General features: G+C 40.0%; 1 protein-coding gene across 1 annotated transcript in view; it reads left to right on the top strand.

Annotated features, from left to right (window-relative positions):
• LOC107572768 (tripartite motif-containing protein 16-like) overlaps window positions 1-15,994 on the top strand; it is a 31,337-nt gene that overhangs the window by 3,918 nt on the left and 11,425 nt on the right. The window contains exons 4-5 of the mRNA XM_016259204.1: window positions 886-1,045; window positions 1,186-1,233. Of these exons, the coding sequence (XP_016114690.1) occupies window positions 886-1,045; window positions 1,186-1,233 (208 nt within the window). The remainder of the gene's footprint in view (window positions 1-885; window positions 1,046-1,185; window positions 1,234-15,994) is intronic.

Genomic DNA, 15,994 nt, shown 5'->3' with positions numbered 1-15,994 from the left:
GCCACCAACAGTTCAAAACTTCACTAACAATTCAGCATTTTACCTCATGTTTCCTTCTGATTTATTACATCATGGTGAAATCAGTGAACTCGATAGCACAGATTCTGAGTAACATTCATCAAAATTGGATCAGATGATCTTCAAACTTGATAAAACTGATTTTTATTGCCCTGTAACACATTGATGAATTTGACCATGAAGACCGCAAACATGAAGTGAGGCTGTATATTAGCAATGCTTCAGTGTATTGAAACCAAACCAAACCTGAGCGTGTCTTAAGGGTCCTTCTGAAGTTTTAGTGTCTCTAAAGTTATAAATAATGGTCAATCTAATCATAGCCTTTGAGCTGCTTTTCCTGAGCAAATCTACTCAACTCTACAATGAGACTCGATTGATGTGCTTGAGCTGTTAGATTGACAATAGCAGATGTTTTATCATCCAAACTGTTTCCTAGAAAGTTCACATAGAGTGTATGTGGTGAATACTAGAATCTGTAGCTCTAATGTGATATAATGAATATGAGGAGAATGAAGCTGATGCTGTGAAAGTGTTGGATTGAGGAGAGTTACTAAAGATCAGTTGAAATCTACTCAACTCTACAATGAGACTCCATTGATGTGCTTGAGCTGTTAGATGGACATTTATGTTCTTAGCAGATGTTTTATCATCCAAACTGTTTCCTAGAAAGTTCACATAGAGTGTATGTGGTGAATACTAGAATCGGTAGCTCTAATGTGATATAATGAATATGAGGAGAATGAAGCTGATGCTGTGAAAGTGTTGGATTGAGGAGAGTTACTAAAGATCAGTTGTGTCAAATCTGATGTTGCTGCAGGTTATTTGGTGAAGTGTGGAGCTGATGAGTTTGATTTCTGTTTTCTGTAGAGTTTCCAGTCTCTCTCAGCACCTCCTGAATCTACAGACGTAAATGATGATCTCTTCAGTTCTCTCGTCTCTTCTGATGCTCTGAGAGAATCTGTTCATCAGCTGAGAGACAAACTGGACGATTTCTGCACAGAGCCGCTCAAGCAGATCTCACACAGAGGTAAAGTCCTGCAGATTCATCTGCTCTCAGAAACCAGTCCATCATCAGCTCATATCATGGAGAACATCATATTAGAAATGTGTTAGGAATAGATACAGGATCATGAGAATCACACTGTTCATGTCTGTTGATTTCCACAGAAACACTCACCAACATTGTTCCCAGAACCAGGAACCACTTCCTACAATGTAAGTCAGTAAGAAAACCAGCAGAAAACTCACTGAGTGTGTTCATGTTCTTCTGTAGAAGCTGAAAGAAGAGCTTATAATTGATGATGTAAATGATGATTTGCACAGATATCTGCTCATCTGTTCTGAGACACTGATGATACAATGAACATGAAGAGTTCAGCTACATGAAAAGATCAAACAGATCCATAATTCCTGATTCTGATGTGTTTTATCTCCATCAGATTCCTCTCTATGTCTGTTGATTTCCACAGAAACACTCACCAACATTGTTCCCAGAACCAGGAACCACTTCCTACAATGTAAGTCAGTAAGAAAACCAGCAGAAAACTCACTGAGTGTGTTCATGTTCTTCTGTAGAAGCTGAAAGAAGAGCTTATAATTGATGATGTAAATGATGATTTGCACAGATATCTGCTCATCTGTTCTGAGACACTGATGATACACTGAACATGAAGAGTTCAGCTACATGAAAAGATCAAACAGATTCATAATTCCTGATTCTGATGTGTTTTATCTCCATCAGATTCCTCTCGGTTCTCTCCGAATCTGAACACAGCACTTAAATTCATGTCTGAGAGAAACGGAGTGATTACTTACACTGGCACAGTTCAGTCGTATCCTGGTCCTCCACACATTTGTCACAGTGCAGAGTGTCTTCTCGGCTTACCCTGCGAACTGTGTTCTCCTGACATGTTCGGTAGCTCGTTGCTTGGGCAATAAGCACTGATCTCGCAGCGGAAGTGCGTGGATCACGAGCTGAATCTCCCCCCACCTGATGCCTATTCCCCCACTCCCTTATATTCCCCCAGTCCATCAGCATTAGACTAGGAGTGTTTGATGATAACTATAGAATAGAGCAGGAACTCTGTCCTTCTACAGCGTCTCTGACACAATGAGCCTCATCCACACAGTCCAGACCACATTCACTCAGACGCTCTATCCTGAGTTTAGGGTTGGTTCTAGATCATCAGTGAAACTGTGTTGATGAATCAGAATAGACTGTCAAGAGATTCTACCCATAATGCTTTGAGCTGCATGATAAATCAGTTTTCTTTAGTCTCCCGGTGTCATAAGCTGCTGTTTTTATTATCGTGCATTTAATTGTTTAACACACATTTAATTGTTAACTGTTAAAGTTAAGTCTTGTTAATAATTTGTGGTAAATTGTGTAAATGACATGAAATTTCCAGCTGTTATAGCCCATATTATTCTACATGAAATTTCATGTCATTGAAGGAAAATAGTCTTGTATTTTTTTTAATTAATCTCTCCCCTATGCTTAATGTAAGAAAGATTGTTTAGAATGGCATTAAATAAATGCACTAAAAGTTGTGTGTGTGTGTGTGAGAGAGAGAGCGAGTGAGAGAGGGAGGGAGTTTGAGTTTCTGTGTGTGTGTGAGAGTAGTGTTAATTTTGTTGACGAATAATTTTCACTGACAACGAGACGATAACGAACTAGAACTCTTCTTGAATGACAAAAACTATGACGAAAATCTACTGTTCTGCTGCGTAGTTAGGAGGCTAGATGTGTATATATGAACTGGTGGGACATAATGCTAAAATACACTTGCTGCACGTCTCATAAAATGTAAAAAAATAAATGTCAATATGTGGGAGTAAAAAAAGAGCAGACATATGGATAAATTTGAGGATGCAAGAAAGAACTCAATTCGGTCCGTTTTTCTGAGTGTTCACACCAAAGCATACACACACAGAAAGTGCCTCTCATACAGCACATAAGTACTCTTTCGCGTCGCATGAACAGAGAAATACACACAAAATGATGTCGAATTGTCTGTTTTGATGAGTATTCACGTAAACACAGTTCTTTTTTTTTTGTCCACAGTAATTTTACACTTGTGTAGTACAAATACATTGATTTGTTTCATAATTACAGTGTATACATTTTTCTTTATTTATCCTAAAAAAATGGAAGTGAGATGTGACAACTTGCCCTGTAAGTGGGGTACATTGTAACATCTGAGGGGCACGTTGTAACATGATCATATGACAGCTTATAATATTATCTGGTCTAATGAAAAAAAATATACAAGACAAACTAAAATATTTTGTCAATCAAATAAAATTATTAACTTTTTCAAATAAAATAATGGCGTTTTTTAAAGAATTAAAAATAATCCGATTTTGGAGTTTGACAATGAACGCATTGCAACCGTGCTTGGGACGGCCCACATAAATGAGCAAAAATGCTTTACATTTCTTGAAATAATAACTTCTGATTATTAAACATTGACTGTCAGTCTTTATTCACCTGTTCCTCATGGTTTCTCATTAAAAGTCATTAAAGTAAACAGTGTAAATTACATTGCACATTGTAACGCAGTGTTACAACGTGCCCCATCTGCACAACTGGAATTTAAAATTGGTGAGTGTCTTCTGCTAGTTAGCGAAGCATTAAAAAAACGATCTGAACTGAAAATAATAGCAGATTTGCCTCATTTTTAATGAATACTAAAAACTGAGATCAAAAATTTACTTAAGCCATAAATGTAACTTTACTATGGTAAAATAAATATTCAGGGATATCTTCAAAAGATTTTAGAATTTTGGCGTACTTTTTTCTCTATATAGTGTTGATATGGCAATTAGTAAATACCATAAATTTTGTTATGCTAGCATGTGTGAAAATATTCAAACCACGTGTGTTACAACTAACCCTGTGTTACTTTGTGCCCCACGCTCCCCTGTTGATTTTGTGAGGACATTTTTTGGTCCCCGTGAGGAAACAAGCTTAGAATGTTTTGAGAATCTGAAAGTGCCTAGTTTTGTATGAGGTAGGTTTAGGTGTAGGGTTAGGGTAAGGGGATAGAAAATGCAGTTTGTACAGTAGAAAAACCATTACGCCTGTGGAATAAACCCACAAAACATGCAAACCCAGCATGTGTCAGTGTGTGTGCGTGTGTGTGTGTGTGTTCCTAGTATTCCCCACTTTATGGGGACCTTGTTGAGGCACTTTGGTCTCCATAAGGAAAGAATCATACAGAATGATCATAAATCACACAGAATGTATTTCTTTTGAAATAAATAAACCAATACTGACGCAAAGGAGAGTGGGCTCATGATGGCAAGCAAAAAACATGAAGATAAAAACGTTTGGGAGGAGCTAAAAGAAAAACAAAAAGGGAACAGTTACACAAGGTTACATTTGCTCGCATCTCTCACTATAGAGCATGTGGCCTGTAGCACTAGAGTAAAATCCCAGGATACCCCTAGTACGAATGTTCACTGCTATTTATTACTCCGCGTTGTCTGACATGAATATTCCATTCATTCATAAAAAGAATAACATTTCTACAACGGGTTACATTTGAGAGATATTGAGTTAGAAAATAGAGTAAATGAAGTAGCCTCTAAAGTGATTAGTCTGATTAACATGACACACAGACACTGAGTCACATGACTACCGCGGAGCCTGGAGGGCAAAACAGCCATAGAACTGCAGTCAACCCACAAATATTTCGATAATTTCTCAAAAAAACAAAACAAAGATATGTGAGTAAACGCAAATTATAGGCACTTGCGATCCATTTACAGCACCTGCAGCAGTATTTCAAACCTGGTACAAATGAATGGCGGTCAGTGGAGAAAAGGCTTGTTCTGCCCTCCAGGTGGGCGTTCCTTTACGGGAGTGACGTCACATGAAAACTATCAATAGGCAAACCATACAAACCGTATTTTCTATCACCCTACACGAACCCTACACCTAAACCTACCCCTCACAGGAAACTTTCTGCATTTTTACTTTCTCAAAACACACACACACACACAGACAGACAGACATATGAATACTCAAATTGAAGAATTCTGTTTCAGGTTTATAGATTCTTTATCATTGTCATATTATAGATTTTGCGTTCTGCTCTTTTTATGTAGATTTCAAGTATTATAGTTCATACAATAAGGCATTTATTTCAGTCCCCTGCTGAAAAAAACAATAGAAACCATCACATAATTTGTAATGTTCACTGGTAATGAAATATGTCCCAAAACACACTACAGGAAACAATTATTTAATGGTTAAAGTTGATGGTTTGTAATGTTTGTAATGGTATTTGAAGTCAAGTCAAGTCAAGTCACCTTTATTTATATAGCGCTTTTAACAATACAGATTGTGACAAAGCAACTGAACAGCATTAATTAGGAAAATAGTGTCAATAATGCAAAATGACAATAGTAAACACTCATTTTTCAGTTAAAGACAGTTCATCATTGAATTCAGTGATGTCAACATCCAGCTCAGTACAGTTTAAATAATATCTTTGCAATCAAGTCAACGATATCGCTGGAAATGAAGGGGCCCCAACTAAGCAAGCCAGAGGCGACAGCGGCAAGGAAACAAAACTCCATCGGTGACAGAATGGAGAAAAAAAACTTGGGAGAAACCAGGCTCAGTCGGGGGCCAGTTCTCCTCTGACCAGACGAACCAGCAGAACGGAAAAATCAATATAAGACGTAATAAAACAGACGATGAATAATATTAACAGCAATTATTATATGATGCAATCAAACTTATAGCAAAATGTGGTAGTTCTGTATGTTGTTTCAGGGTTGGCATCATCTGAGGTCCTCTGAGGGGTTGCATCATCTCTTCTCAGGTGTTCTGGATCCAGACTGAAGCTTGTGTAAATCCTAGTTAGTGGCAAAAGACAGAGAAACAAATACAAACATAATTAGCGGCTGTTCCAACCAAGCAAAACTGCGAAGTGGAAATCATTCGAATTTATGTGATAGTTTCTATCGTTTTTGTCAGCAGGGTCACCATGGGTTTTGTGATGTAAAAAAAGAGAGTCGGACTTGTAACCCGTAGGTTGCGGGTTTGAGTCTCAGGTCCAGCAGGGATTGTAGGTGGGGGGAGTGAATAACCAGCGCTCTCTCCACCTTCAATACCACAGATGTGTCCCAAAGTTAAGTGCGCACACTTCGAAGGCCACGGACTAGGCTAGGCCTCCGAAGTGCACAAAGGACCCTCCGAAGTGTGTGAGATGCTCTGCCTTCGCAGGATTTCCTAATTGTGCCACCAGGTGTTCCTGATTATTGCTCTGTCGCATAGCAACGGTGCGAGAGGAGAGCTGACGAGAGGACAATCCTGCCAGGATAGGTGGAGCCAGAATTGCTCATTTTTGTTTTTATGTTTTATGTCATAATGGAGGAGACGGTGATGTACCTCAGGCTTAGCCAGGCTCGAGGCCAGGTAAGTTACACTGGTTTGCTGCATCCTTTGTTGAATTACAACTTTAAATGCAGGTATTGGCTTGGACCTTACTTGAATAATGTAATGATGCATATGAAAAACTACATAGCATAAAAACTAAATACATCTTACAAAGGTGTGATTTGGTCCCACTTTATATTGTGGCCCTAATACCTGTGTACTTACATAGTAACTAGATGTGTACATAGTATGTAACCACAGTGTAAGTACATAGTACACAGTGTGGTACATAGTATCTACAGCTGTAATGTTTGTGTAACTACACATATGTAACAACCCTCCGAATGGTATGTGTAACAGGACATTGGTAACAACACTTTTTGGTAATGAAAGCACAAATGTGTAACAAGACTAAAAGCACTTTTTGGTAAAGAATATGTTACACTTTATATCAAGTAAACAATTCCTATGGATTTAGCATGTAATTACTCTGATGTTACACAGCAGCGGCCAGTAAGTTAGGCTTTACATATAAATTGTGGTTGGTGTCCAGAATGTTACACTTTATATTAAGTGGACAGTTTCTGCGGCGTTACCATGTGAGTACACTGGTATTACAGTGGAGCTCCAACTCGAGATCCAACTCCTCCCACTTTACATATCCCTAAACCTACCCATTTTCCCCCCCTGGATCAAATTGTGTCCAGAATGTTACACTTTATATTAAGTGGACAGTTTCTGAGGCGTTACCATGTGAGTACACTGGTATTACAGTGGAGCTCCAACTCGAGATCCAACTCCTCCCACTTTACATATCCCTAAACCTACCCATTTTCCCCCCCTGGATCAAATTGTTCAAATTACTCTTATACATATTGTTGTTACAAAATGTAGTTATATATGTCCTGATACACATTTGTACTTACACAAACCATTCGGAGGGTTGTTACATGTGTGTAGTTAAATAAACATTACAGCTCTAGATACTATGTACCAATGTGTACTTACACTGTGGTTACATACTACGTACACATCTAGTTACTATGCAAGTACGCAGATATTAGGGCCACTTAATATAAAGTGGGACCTGCGATTTTATATAGATTATTGTCTTGACCATGGTGGTCATATGTAGACAGGTTTGCAACCTGGATATTTTAGGCAGTTAAGCATAGAAATAAAACTGTGAATAAAAAAAATAGAGCATTGTACAGCTCAATGTTCAGTAGCAGCTGAACAGTGCTCTGTTTGACCGATGAAACCATTCGGAGGGTTGTTACATGTGTGTAGTTAAATAAACATTACAGCTCTAGATACTATGTACCAATGTGTACTTACACTGTGGTTACATACTACGTACACATCTAGTTACTATGCAAGTACGCAGATATTAGGGCCACTTAATATAAAGTGGGACCTGCGATTTTATATAGATTATTGTCTTGACCATGGTGGTCATATGTAGACAGGTTTGCAACCTGGATATTTTAGGCAGTTAAGCATAGAAATAAAACTGTGAATAAAAAAAATAGAGCATTGTACAGCTCAATGTTCAGTAGCAGCTGAACAGTGCTCTGTTTGACCGATGCGAGTCCTTCAGATGCAGCCTCTGATATAGTTAGCAAAAATGTGTTAATATTCTGACAAAATGTTGATACTTTCATTTTCAAAATAATCAGAGGTGGACTGTGAGGAAGTACATTCGTCAAGTATACTCGTACAAATATGAAGTACTACGTTTTCTTCTTTATTTCTCACAGGACAGCAACACTAAAAATATGGTCTTTTACAACATGATGCATTGTTGTAGATTAAACTACCCAACAGTATATTTAGTAGGCAACTTTAAATTTAATAACCTTGAACATTTTCAGAAGGAAAATGCAACATACACAGTAGTGCAGCAGTAATATTAATGCAAAACCATCCTGACGAATTCTTTTTCAGAACAGTACTGTATACCTTTACTTTTACTCTCAATACCTTAAGTATATTAGAGTATGCAATATAATACTTTTACTTTAAGGATAGTTCAGCCAAAAATTAAAATTCTGTAATCATTTACTCACCCTTAAGTAGTTCCAGGTTTAGAATTTTCATTTTTGGGTGAACCATCCCTTTAGCTAAGGTTTTAATTAGGGATGCACCGATACCGATACTGGTTCAGTATTCATACGTATTCAGTATTAGCCCCTGTATAGCTGATGTGCGTGAGCTGATAAGCAAAGCACGCTGAGTGGATTGAGCACGCGGCGGCGCACATGCCAAGCTTGTCGAGTTAATATCCCTTTCTCACAGACATCACTGGAAAGTTTGTAGTTCGGTTGGATATATCAAAAACAAGTACAGTGGGGCAAAAAAGTAAAATGTGCTAGACTGTACTATTCTGCATCAGTACAAATACCTGCACGTGTTGCGCGTGTTTTGCTTGCTTGAGTGTTTCTGCATTATATGAGTGGCTTTGGAATATAAATCACAGCACGTTTCAGATGAAAAAAAAAACGTGACTTCTGTTTCTGAAAATATCACAGTTCGGTGATTTATAACGAGTGGTTCCCTGCATTATTACAGCAAAGCGCGTGATTACAGTACTGAGCCGCTGCAATGGAGCAGCTCTAATGCTGTTAAATTACAGATGATGTACCACAGAGCAAAAAAAATAAAAAATAAAGTAACAAAAACTTGTAAAATACATTTTAATGGGCATAATTAAGTGTGAAAATAACCGAATGATATACAGTCAAACCAAAAATTATACAGAGACCACATATAATATTTTATATTTTTTTACTAGTGGGTGCAGGACACTATAGTTCATTTATGTAAGTGAGGATAGCAAAATAAAGTAAACTGTGACAAGTTATACCCAAAAATTCTTCACACAGTGGACTACCAGTAAAACTGATACAAATTTGGGACCAAAAATTATTCAGACCGAGTCTGGGGGGAAAACTGAAGTTGAGGTTTGCATGAAGCTGGATGACAGCATGCCCAGGAGACTACAGGCTGTCATTGAGGCTAAGGGCTGCCCGACTAAGTATTGATAGTTGTGTAAATACTGTCATACTAACAGCTGTCTAATTTTTGGTTGATTGTAATCTATTACATACCTTTCTATCAAAGTTATCTAACATTATCAAGCTGAATTTGTTCTGACACAGTTTAACTATGAGTTCTTGTCATATTTTATTACCATTTTCTAAACTATAGCGAATAAACTGTGATAATGTGAGAAAAGTTGAAGGTGTCTGAATAAATTTTGGTTTGACTGTATCTATTTGATAAAAGAAGTTAACCAACTAACATTATACATACTCGTTTTGTTTCTGTAACCAATATTTAAAAAATGTACAAATGCAATAAAAGTATCGGTATCAGTATTCGGTATCGGCAAGTACACAAAAATAAAAGTATCGGTATCGGGCGAGTACTGGAAAAAGTGGTATCGGTGCATCCCTAGTTTTAAATATGACTAGTAGTTTTTCCCCTAATGTGGTATTAGTAGTTACTAAAAGTAGTTTACTAAAGTACCTCAATATTTCTTCTACTAATTACTTTGTCATAGCTCTAAACAGTTTCTCTTTTCCTTCTTTCCCTATATCAGACCAGAGCCCTGTACTGCAGGATAAAGATGAATGTGCCAGCGCTGGACAGGTTTTTAATGGTTTTCTGCTGAGCAGGGAGGCCCTGACAGTGCTGCTGGATCTTCTGAGAAGTGAAAGTCAACAGTGATGGGGTGCCACAATCCAGACCCTGGTGTTTCTCTTCTGTCTGCCAGTGGTACATCATACAGAGTGGACTTCAGAGTGTTTGACATGCCTCGTTCCACTGTCACCGCATTGTCCTCCGAGTCTCTGAGGAGTAATTCACCTCCTGAAGACCCCAGAACACATGGAGGCAGGGCTGGGCTCAAAACTGATGTTGTTTTTCTGATGTTAAACCTAAGCTATGTTGTAAATAGTTGTAAAAAGTACTTTCAGTAATGTATAGAACAATTTGTTTTAATGTGTCAAAAAATTTATTTACAAGACAAAAAAATAAACGTATAGAAGAATGTTTTGTGAAAAAAATTATAAGCTGCATTAAAAAAAAAATAACAATGTACATAATTATTTCTCTTTTATTTACACATGTGAATATGCAAAATAAAAATACAAAATGTACAGAAAGTACTCAGGCTCATTTACAAATAAGTTATACTACAAAAACGAATAATGTATGCAACTTATTCATTTCATTTTTAACTTGTATCACAAAAATAAACTACAGAAATTAGGTTGTTTCATTGACAATGTGACATTTAAAAAAAGATATTGAAAAACTGTAATGTACCCATTTTTTTCCACTGCTTTCTCTTGCCTAATAGAGAATGGCTTATAATGTATTTGTTAAGCATTCTCTGAAGAAGAGAAAACGGTCTCTCCATTCTCTCCCTGCTCTCCTGTGCTCTTCTCTCCACTGTCTCTCTCTTTTCTTTAGAGATTGATATCCTCCCTGAAGAGCACTACAAAAACATAACAAAGGCAAAGACTATATTGCCTTATATAGTGGTTGTCTTATTGATTGAGGGCTTTGTGTAAAAAAAAACCTGGCTTTTAACACTTTCGCTAGGTATTTGAGTAAATAAAAACACAATACTTACATTTCAATGTGAATTCCCCCACAGAACTCTCACCCGCAGTCTTCTTTGAATATAAACACCGTCGTCATCTGCGCGCAAGTGATTCTGGGATATGGTAGGGTGCGAAGTGTACATCAGATGTACACTTGGAAATGCTACACACAGATGCTTCCTGGGAAACGGAGCGCACATTTGACGTCGCTTTTGAAATACGTCAGCAATCGTCGCACCGCAGTGATGCAATCGGCCTTGAAATGCGGTTTTTGGAGGGTGCATCCTTAATTGGGACAGCTTACGTCGTGACGCTGTGATGCAATCGCACTTCAAATGCGCACTCCGGAGTCCACACACTTCAGTTTGGGACACAGCTAGAGTCCATGGTGGTGACGATGGAGGGAGGAGCCAGGGAGGAGACCAGAGAGACTTGGAGCAGGAGAAGCCAGGCGGGACCCAGGCCACAGCCATAACGGTGACCCACGGTGGAGCCGACGGAGGGAGGAGCCATGGTGGGGGGACCAACGGCGGTGGAGCAGGTGGAGGAGGAGCCCAAGGCGGAGATGGAGAGCCGATGAGCCAGGGTGACGAGGAGGATCCGGAGGTGGAACTGATGGCTCCGGCGACCGATGTGGAGGCGGGGATCCGGAAGGCCGCGGTGGAGCCGGAGCGACAGAGGACCAATGAGCAGCTGGAGGGATGGAAGAACGAGGCACAGCCGGAGAAGTGGGGTCCCGAGGCGACGGATGGTAGACGACAGACCAAGGCGGAGCCTGCGGGATGAGGGAGCCCGATGGAGCCAGTGGACTGCCAGGCCACAGCGGAGAGGAGGGAGCTAGGAGCCATGGTGGAGCCGCTGGGTCAATGGGCCGAGGCGGAGTCCTGGACTCTGAGGCTGGAGGCGGATGCCGATGGAGACTGGCAGACCCACGGTGATCCCACAGCGCTGAGGGTGAGCAGAGGGGCTGCCAGACGACAGCGGGAGAGGAGGTAGGAGTGGGCAGGTGGGCGGGCATTTGTGAGCCTGCGGGGCTCTCTGGGCTTAGCTTGGGAACAGAGTCTCTCTCAGGGCTTGACTTGGGAACAGGAGTGACAGAGGGCTCTGACAAAGGAGGGAGGAGAGGGGGCAGGTCGGTCCACAAGTCTATAAGGTCTCCCTCCGCTTTCCATTCACCCAGATCCATAAATAGCTCACCCTCAGCCATGGTGCAGTGGGCGGAGCTCCTCTCCACGATCTCACTGGGGAGCAAAAACACACAGACAGTCCAGGGTCGTGACATCTGCAGCATTTATTAATGTTAATTTCAACATTTACTAATGCATTATTAAAATCAAAAGTTGTGTTTGTTAACATTAGTTAATGCACTGTGAACAAACAAACTATCAATGAACGACTGTATTTTCATTAACTAACATTAACAAATACTGCTTAATAAATACTGTAATAAATGTATTGTTCATTGTATGCTCATGTTAGTTAACACATTAGCTAACATTAATTCAATCTTATTGTATAGTGTTACCATATAAATGTATAGGCCTACAGATAGGCTACGTTTATTTGCGTTCATTACATGTGTCATTATATTATTAACATTTCACCAAAATCAAGTTCAAATACGAATTTTTTCCCGTCATTACCGCCACATCAAAGGCAGTACATGCATCGCATTTAGGTTTTCTTGCAGGTTATACAGTTTTCTGTCACTATGAGGGCGCTCAGTTTTTTCTGTTATTTGGCCAAAATATTATAAAAGATTCAGCGCTTCGCACAAGCTAATTGGCTGTGACTTGACAACAAATGCTAGACTAAGACACTCTTCTCCTCTCCTCAAATACAAAAAACATTAGCCTTTACAAAATATAGTGTTTCTTCAGTAAAGAAAATGCTGTACTTATTCAATCAACAGTTAGTTATTTACCTTCAGACTGCAAACAAGCTGAGATGCTTCAAACTGCGTGCCACACTTCATTCACAAGAGGTGGGAGGAATAATGAGGTTCGACTGACAGTTTGAACAGCCAATGGAGTTACGGGGTTTTTACGGGACTTTTACTGGTCCAGGATCAGTGATCCTTAGCTGTTATATTTCCGATTTGAGCTTCAGAAATGCTTTGAAAAATGTAGCTGTTGTTGACGCTACCGCACTACTTGATCAAAAACAGAGCTTCGCTACTGAAAAGCTATTTTATTCAGAAAACAGCGAAGCTACCACCATGCTACTGAGAAATGTAGTTAAGCTAGTAGCGTCACTACTTGTAGCAACGCTACTACCCATCACTGTAGTTACACTTGTTTGTCACCATAGCTAAATTTTTTAGGCCCTGTCCACACGAACGCGGGTATTTTCAAAACCGCTGCTTTTTCTATGCAGTTTGGCCGTTTGTCCACACGCAAACGCAGCACCAGGTCACTGGTGTAGATTTCCAGGTGAATATTTTCAAAAACTCCGGTTGCAGTGTTATCGTGTAGACAGCAAAACCGGAGATTTTGGCTTGTGACGTCGGAGCATGCGCTGTTACCTCTGCCTACTGGAAACTTTTTCAGGCTTCTGATTGGCCAACATGGCTTTACAGTTGAGATTATATCACCACCTGTTTGTTTTGCATGCTCTTGACAGTGCTTCATAGCACTGCTTTTGCTTTTGTGTTTTTAATTTGTTTTCATGTTTCAATAACAACCAATCACCTTCCCCTGTCACTTGTGAGCCCCTGGTTTTCCTGTGTTTTCCCATGTTCTTTGTCTGGTGTTGTTCTTAGTGGATGTATTGTGTGACTTGTTTTGAGTTCTGTTTTGCCCCTGTTTACTCTGTTTTGGATTAACTGTGTTTTTTGCCAGTGTCTCCCATTGCTGGGTTTCTCTCTTGTGATTTTGTTCAGGAAGTGCTACTTGTATACACCGCTTTCTTGTTTCTGAAGCACTCAAGGCCCAGATATTCTTCACTTTCCACATTCTGTATGCTCAAATGCGGATGAGCGCGGATGGACGAGTTTGATAATTATGCAAAAGCATCAAGTAGACTCATTCTGTCTCAACATTCACTTCGCGCCTGTGCTGTTGTACGTTTATCCTCCACACAGTAACAAAAATAGGGCTCCAAAGCGGACAGTGTGCACAGACATCCGTGGACACTTCTTATTTATTTACTTGTGTTCTTTGAGTGTTTGTCTGAGACTGAAATCTAGTAGACATTTAATTATCAGGGTTCCCAATTTCTAGTCTAGGAGAATAACTTTTCCAAGTCAAGTTCTTTGCATTTACTTTAATAACAGTCAGGTGTGTTGAAACTAAACTCAGCAGGAATGAAAAACCTGCTTTACAGACTCACAGACACACCTGTTTTACACACGTCACTCAAACACAGAACCAGGAAACAGGAATCGTATGAGTTCAGGGAAAGATAAACTGAAGTGTAGTTGAGCTGTTGTGTGTTTGTGTCTCTGTGTTAATGCTGTAAAATGGCAGGAGCCAGAGTTTCTCAGGATGAGTTCATGTGTGCAGTGTGTCTGGATCTCCTGAAGGATCCAGTGACCATCCAGTGTGGACACAGTTACTGTAAGAGCTGTATTACAGGTTGCTGGGATCAGATGAGAGTCTACAGCTGCCCTCAGTGCAGACAGACCTTCAGTCCAAGACCTGCTTTAGCTAGAAACACCATGCTGGCTGAAGTGGTGGAGAAACTGAAGAAGACCAAACTCTCTGCTGACTGTGACGTTGGAGATGTGCAGTGTGACATCTGTACTGGAAGAAAATACAAAGCCGTCAAGTCCTGTCTGATGTGTCTGGAGTCTTACTGTCAAACTCATTTTGAGCGGCATGAGGAGTTTCATTCACGTAAGCCACACAAATTGACTGAAGCCACGGGACGACTGCAGGAGATGATCTGCCAGAAACATGAGAAGCTCCTTGAGGTTTTCTGTCGCACTGATCAGAAATGTATATGCATGCTGTGTACGATTATTGAACATAAAAACCATGACATTGTACCAGTTGCAGACCAGAGGACAGAGAAACAGGTATTTAAAACTACACACTGATAAAATATTGCTAAACAATCTTTATGATCCATGATAATTCATGTGTAATGATTGTAACTGATCATCCCTTCTGGAGTTTGAACCTATAGTCATTGTGTATCATTTGAGATAAGTAAGCTTTAAACTGCCTCACCCTACGTTTACTGGATTCATCTGTTCATGTGATGATTTAGTGCCAGTAGTTTTCTGTGACGTTCACTATCATCTGTTTGTCCTGCAGAAGCAGCTGAAGGAGACGCAGAGGACGCTCCAGCAGAGAATCCAGCAGAGAGAGAAAGATCTTCCGCAGCTGAAAGAGGCTGTGGAGTCTCATAAGGTGAGTCTGGAGAAGAAGAGAAGTTTGTCTCCGTCTCAGTTCAGACTCACTGAAGCCTGAATCACTGTGTGTCCTAACAGCGCTCTGCACAGACAGCAGTGGAGGACAGTGAGACGATCTTTACTGAGCTCATCCACTCCATTGAGAGACGACGCACTGAGCTGATACGGCTGATCAGAGATCAGGAGAAGACTGCAGTGAGTCGAGCTAAAGGACGACTGGAGCGACTGGAGCAGGAGATCAATGATCTGAGGAGGAGAGACGCTGAGCTGGAGCAGCTTTCACACACACAGGATCACATCCAGTTCCTGCAGGTAACACAGATCCTTACACACAGACTGGAGCTTCAGCGTGTCCGGAAAACCTTCATCTTCTTCTGAAAGAGACGCCGCTTACAAATGGCTTTCAGCTCTGGAAATCTCTTAGGAATAATTTCTCTGAGCTCTTTCTTTGGGAAGATATATTTAGTTGTCAAACACCACTAGTGCCACCAACAGTTCAAAACTTCACTAACATTTCAACTTTTTACTTCATGTTTCCTTCTAATTTATTACATCATGGTGAAATCAGTGAACTCGATAGCACAGATTCTGAGTAACATTCATCAAAATTGGATC

This window comes from Sinocyclocheilus grahami, unplaced genomic scaffold (genome assembly GCF_001515645.1).
Source record: "Sinocyclocheilus grahami isolate Dianchi unplaced genomic scaffold, SAMN03320097.WGS_v1.1 scaffold1811.1, whole genome shotgun sequence".
In the NCBI taxonomy this organism is placed as follows: domain Eukaryota; kingdom Metazoa; phylum Chordata; class Actinopteri; order Cypriniformes; family Cyprinidae; genus Sinocyclocheilus; species Sinocyclocheilus grahami.
Note: the sequence above shows the minus strand (reverse complement) of the source record. Positions and strands in the feature narration are given on the sequence as shown.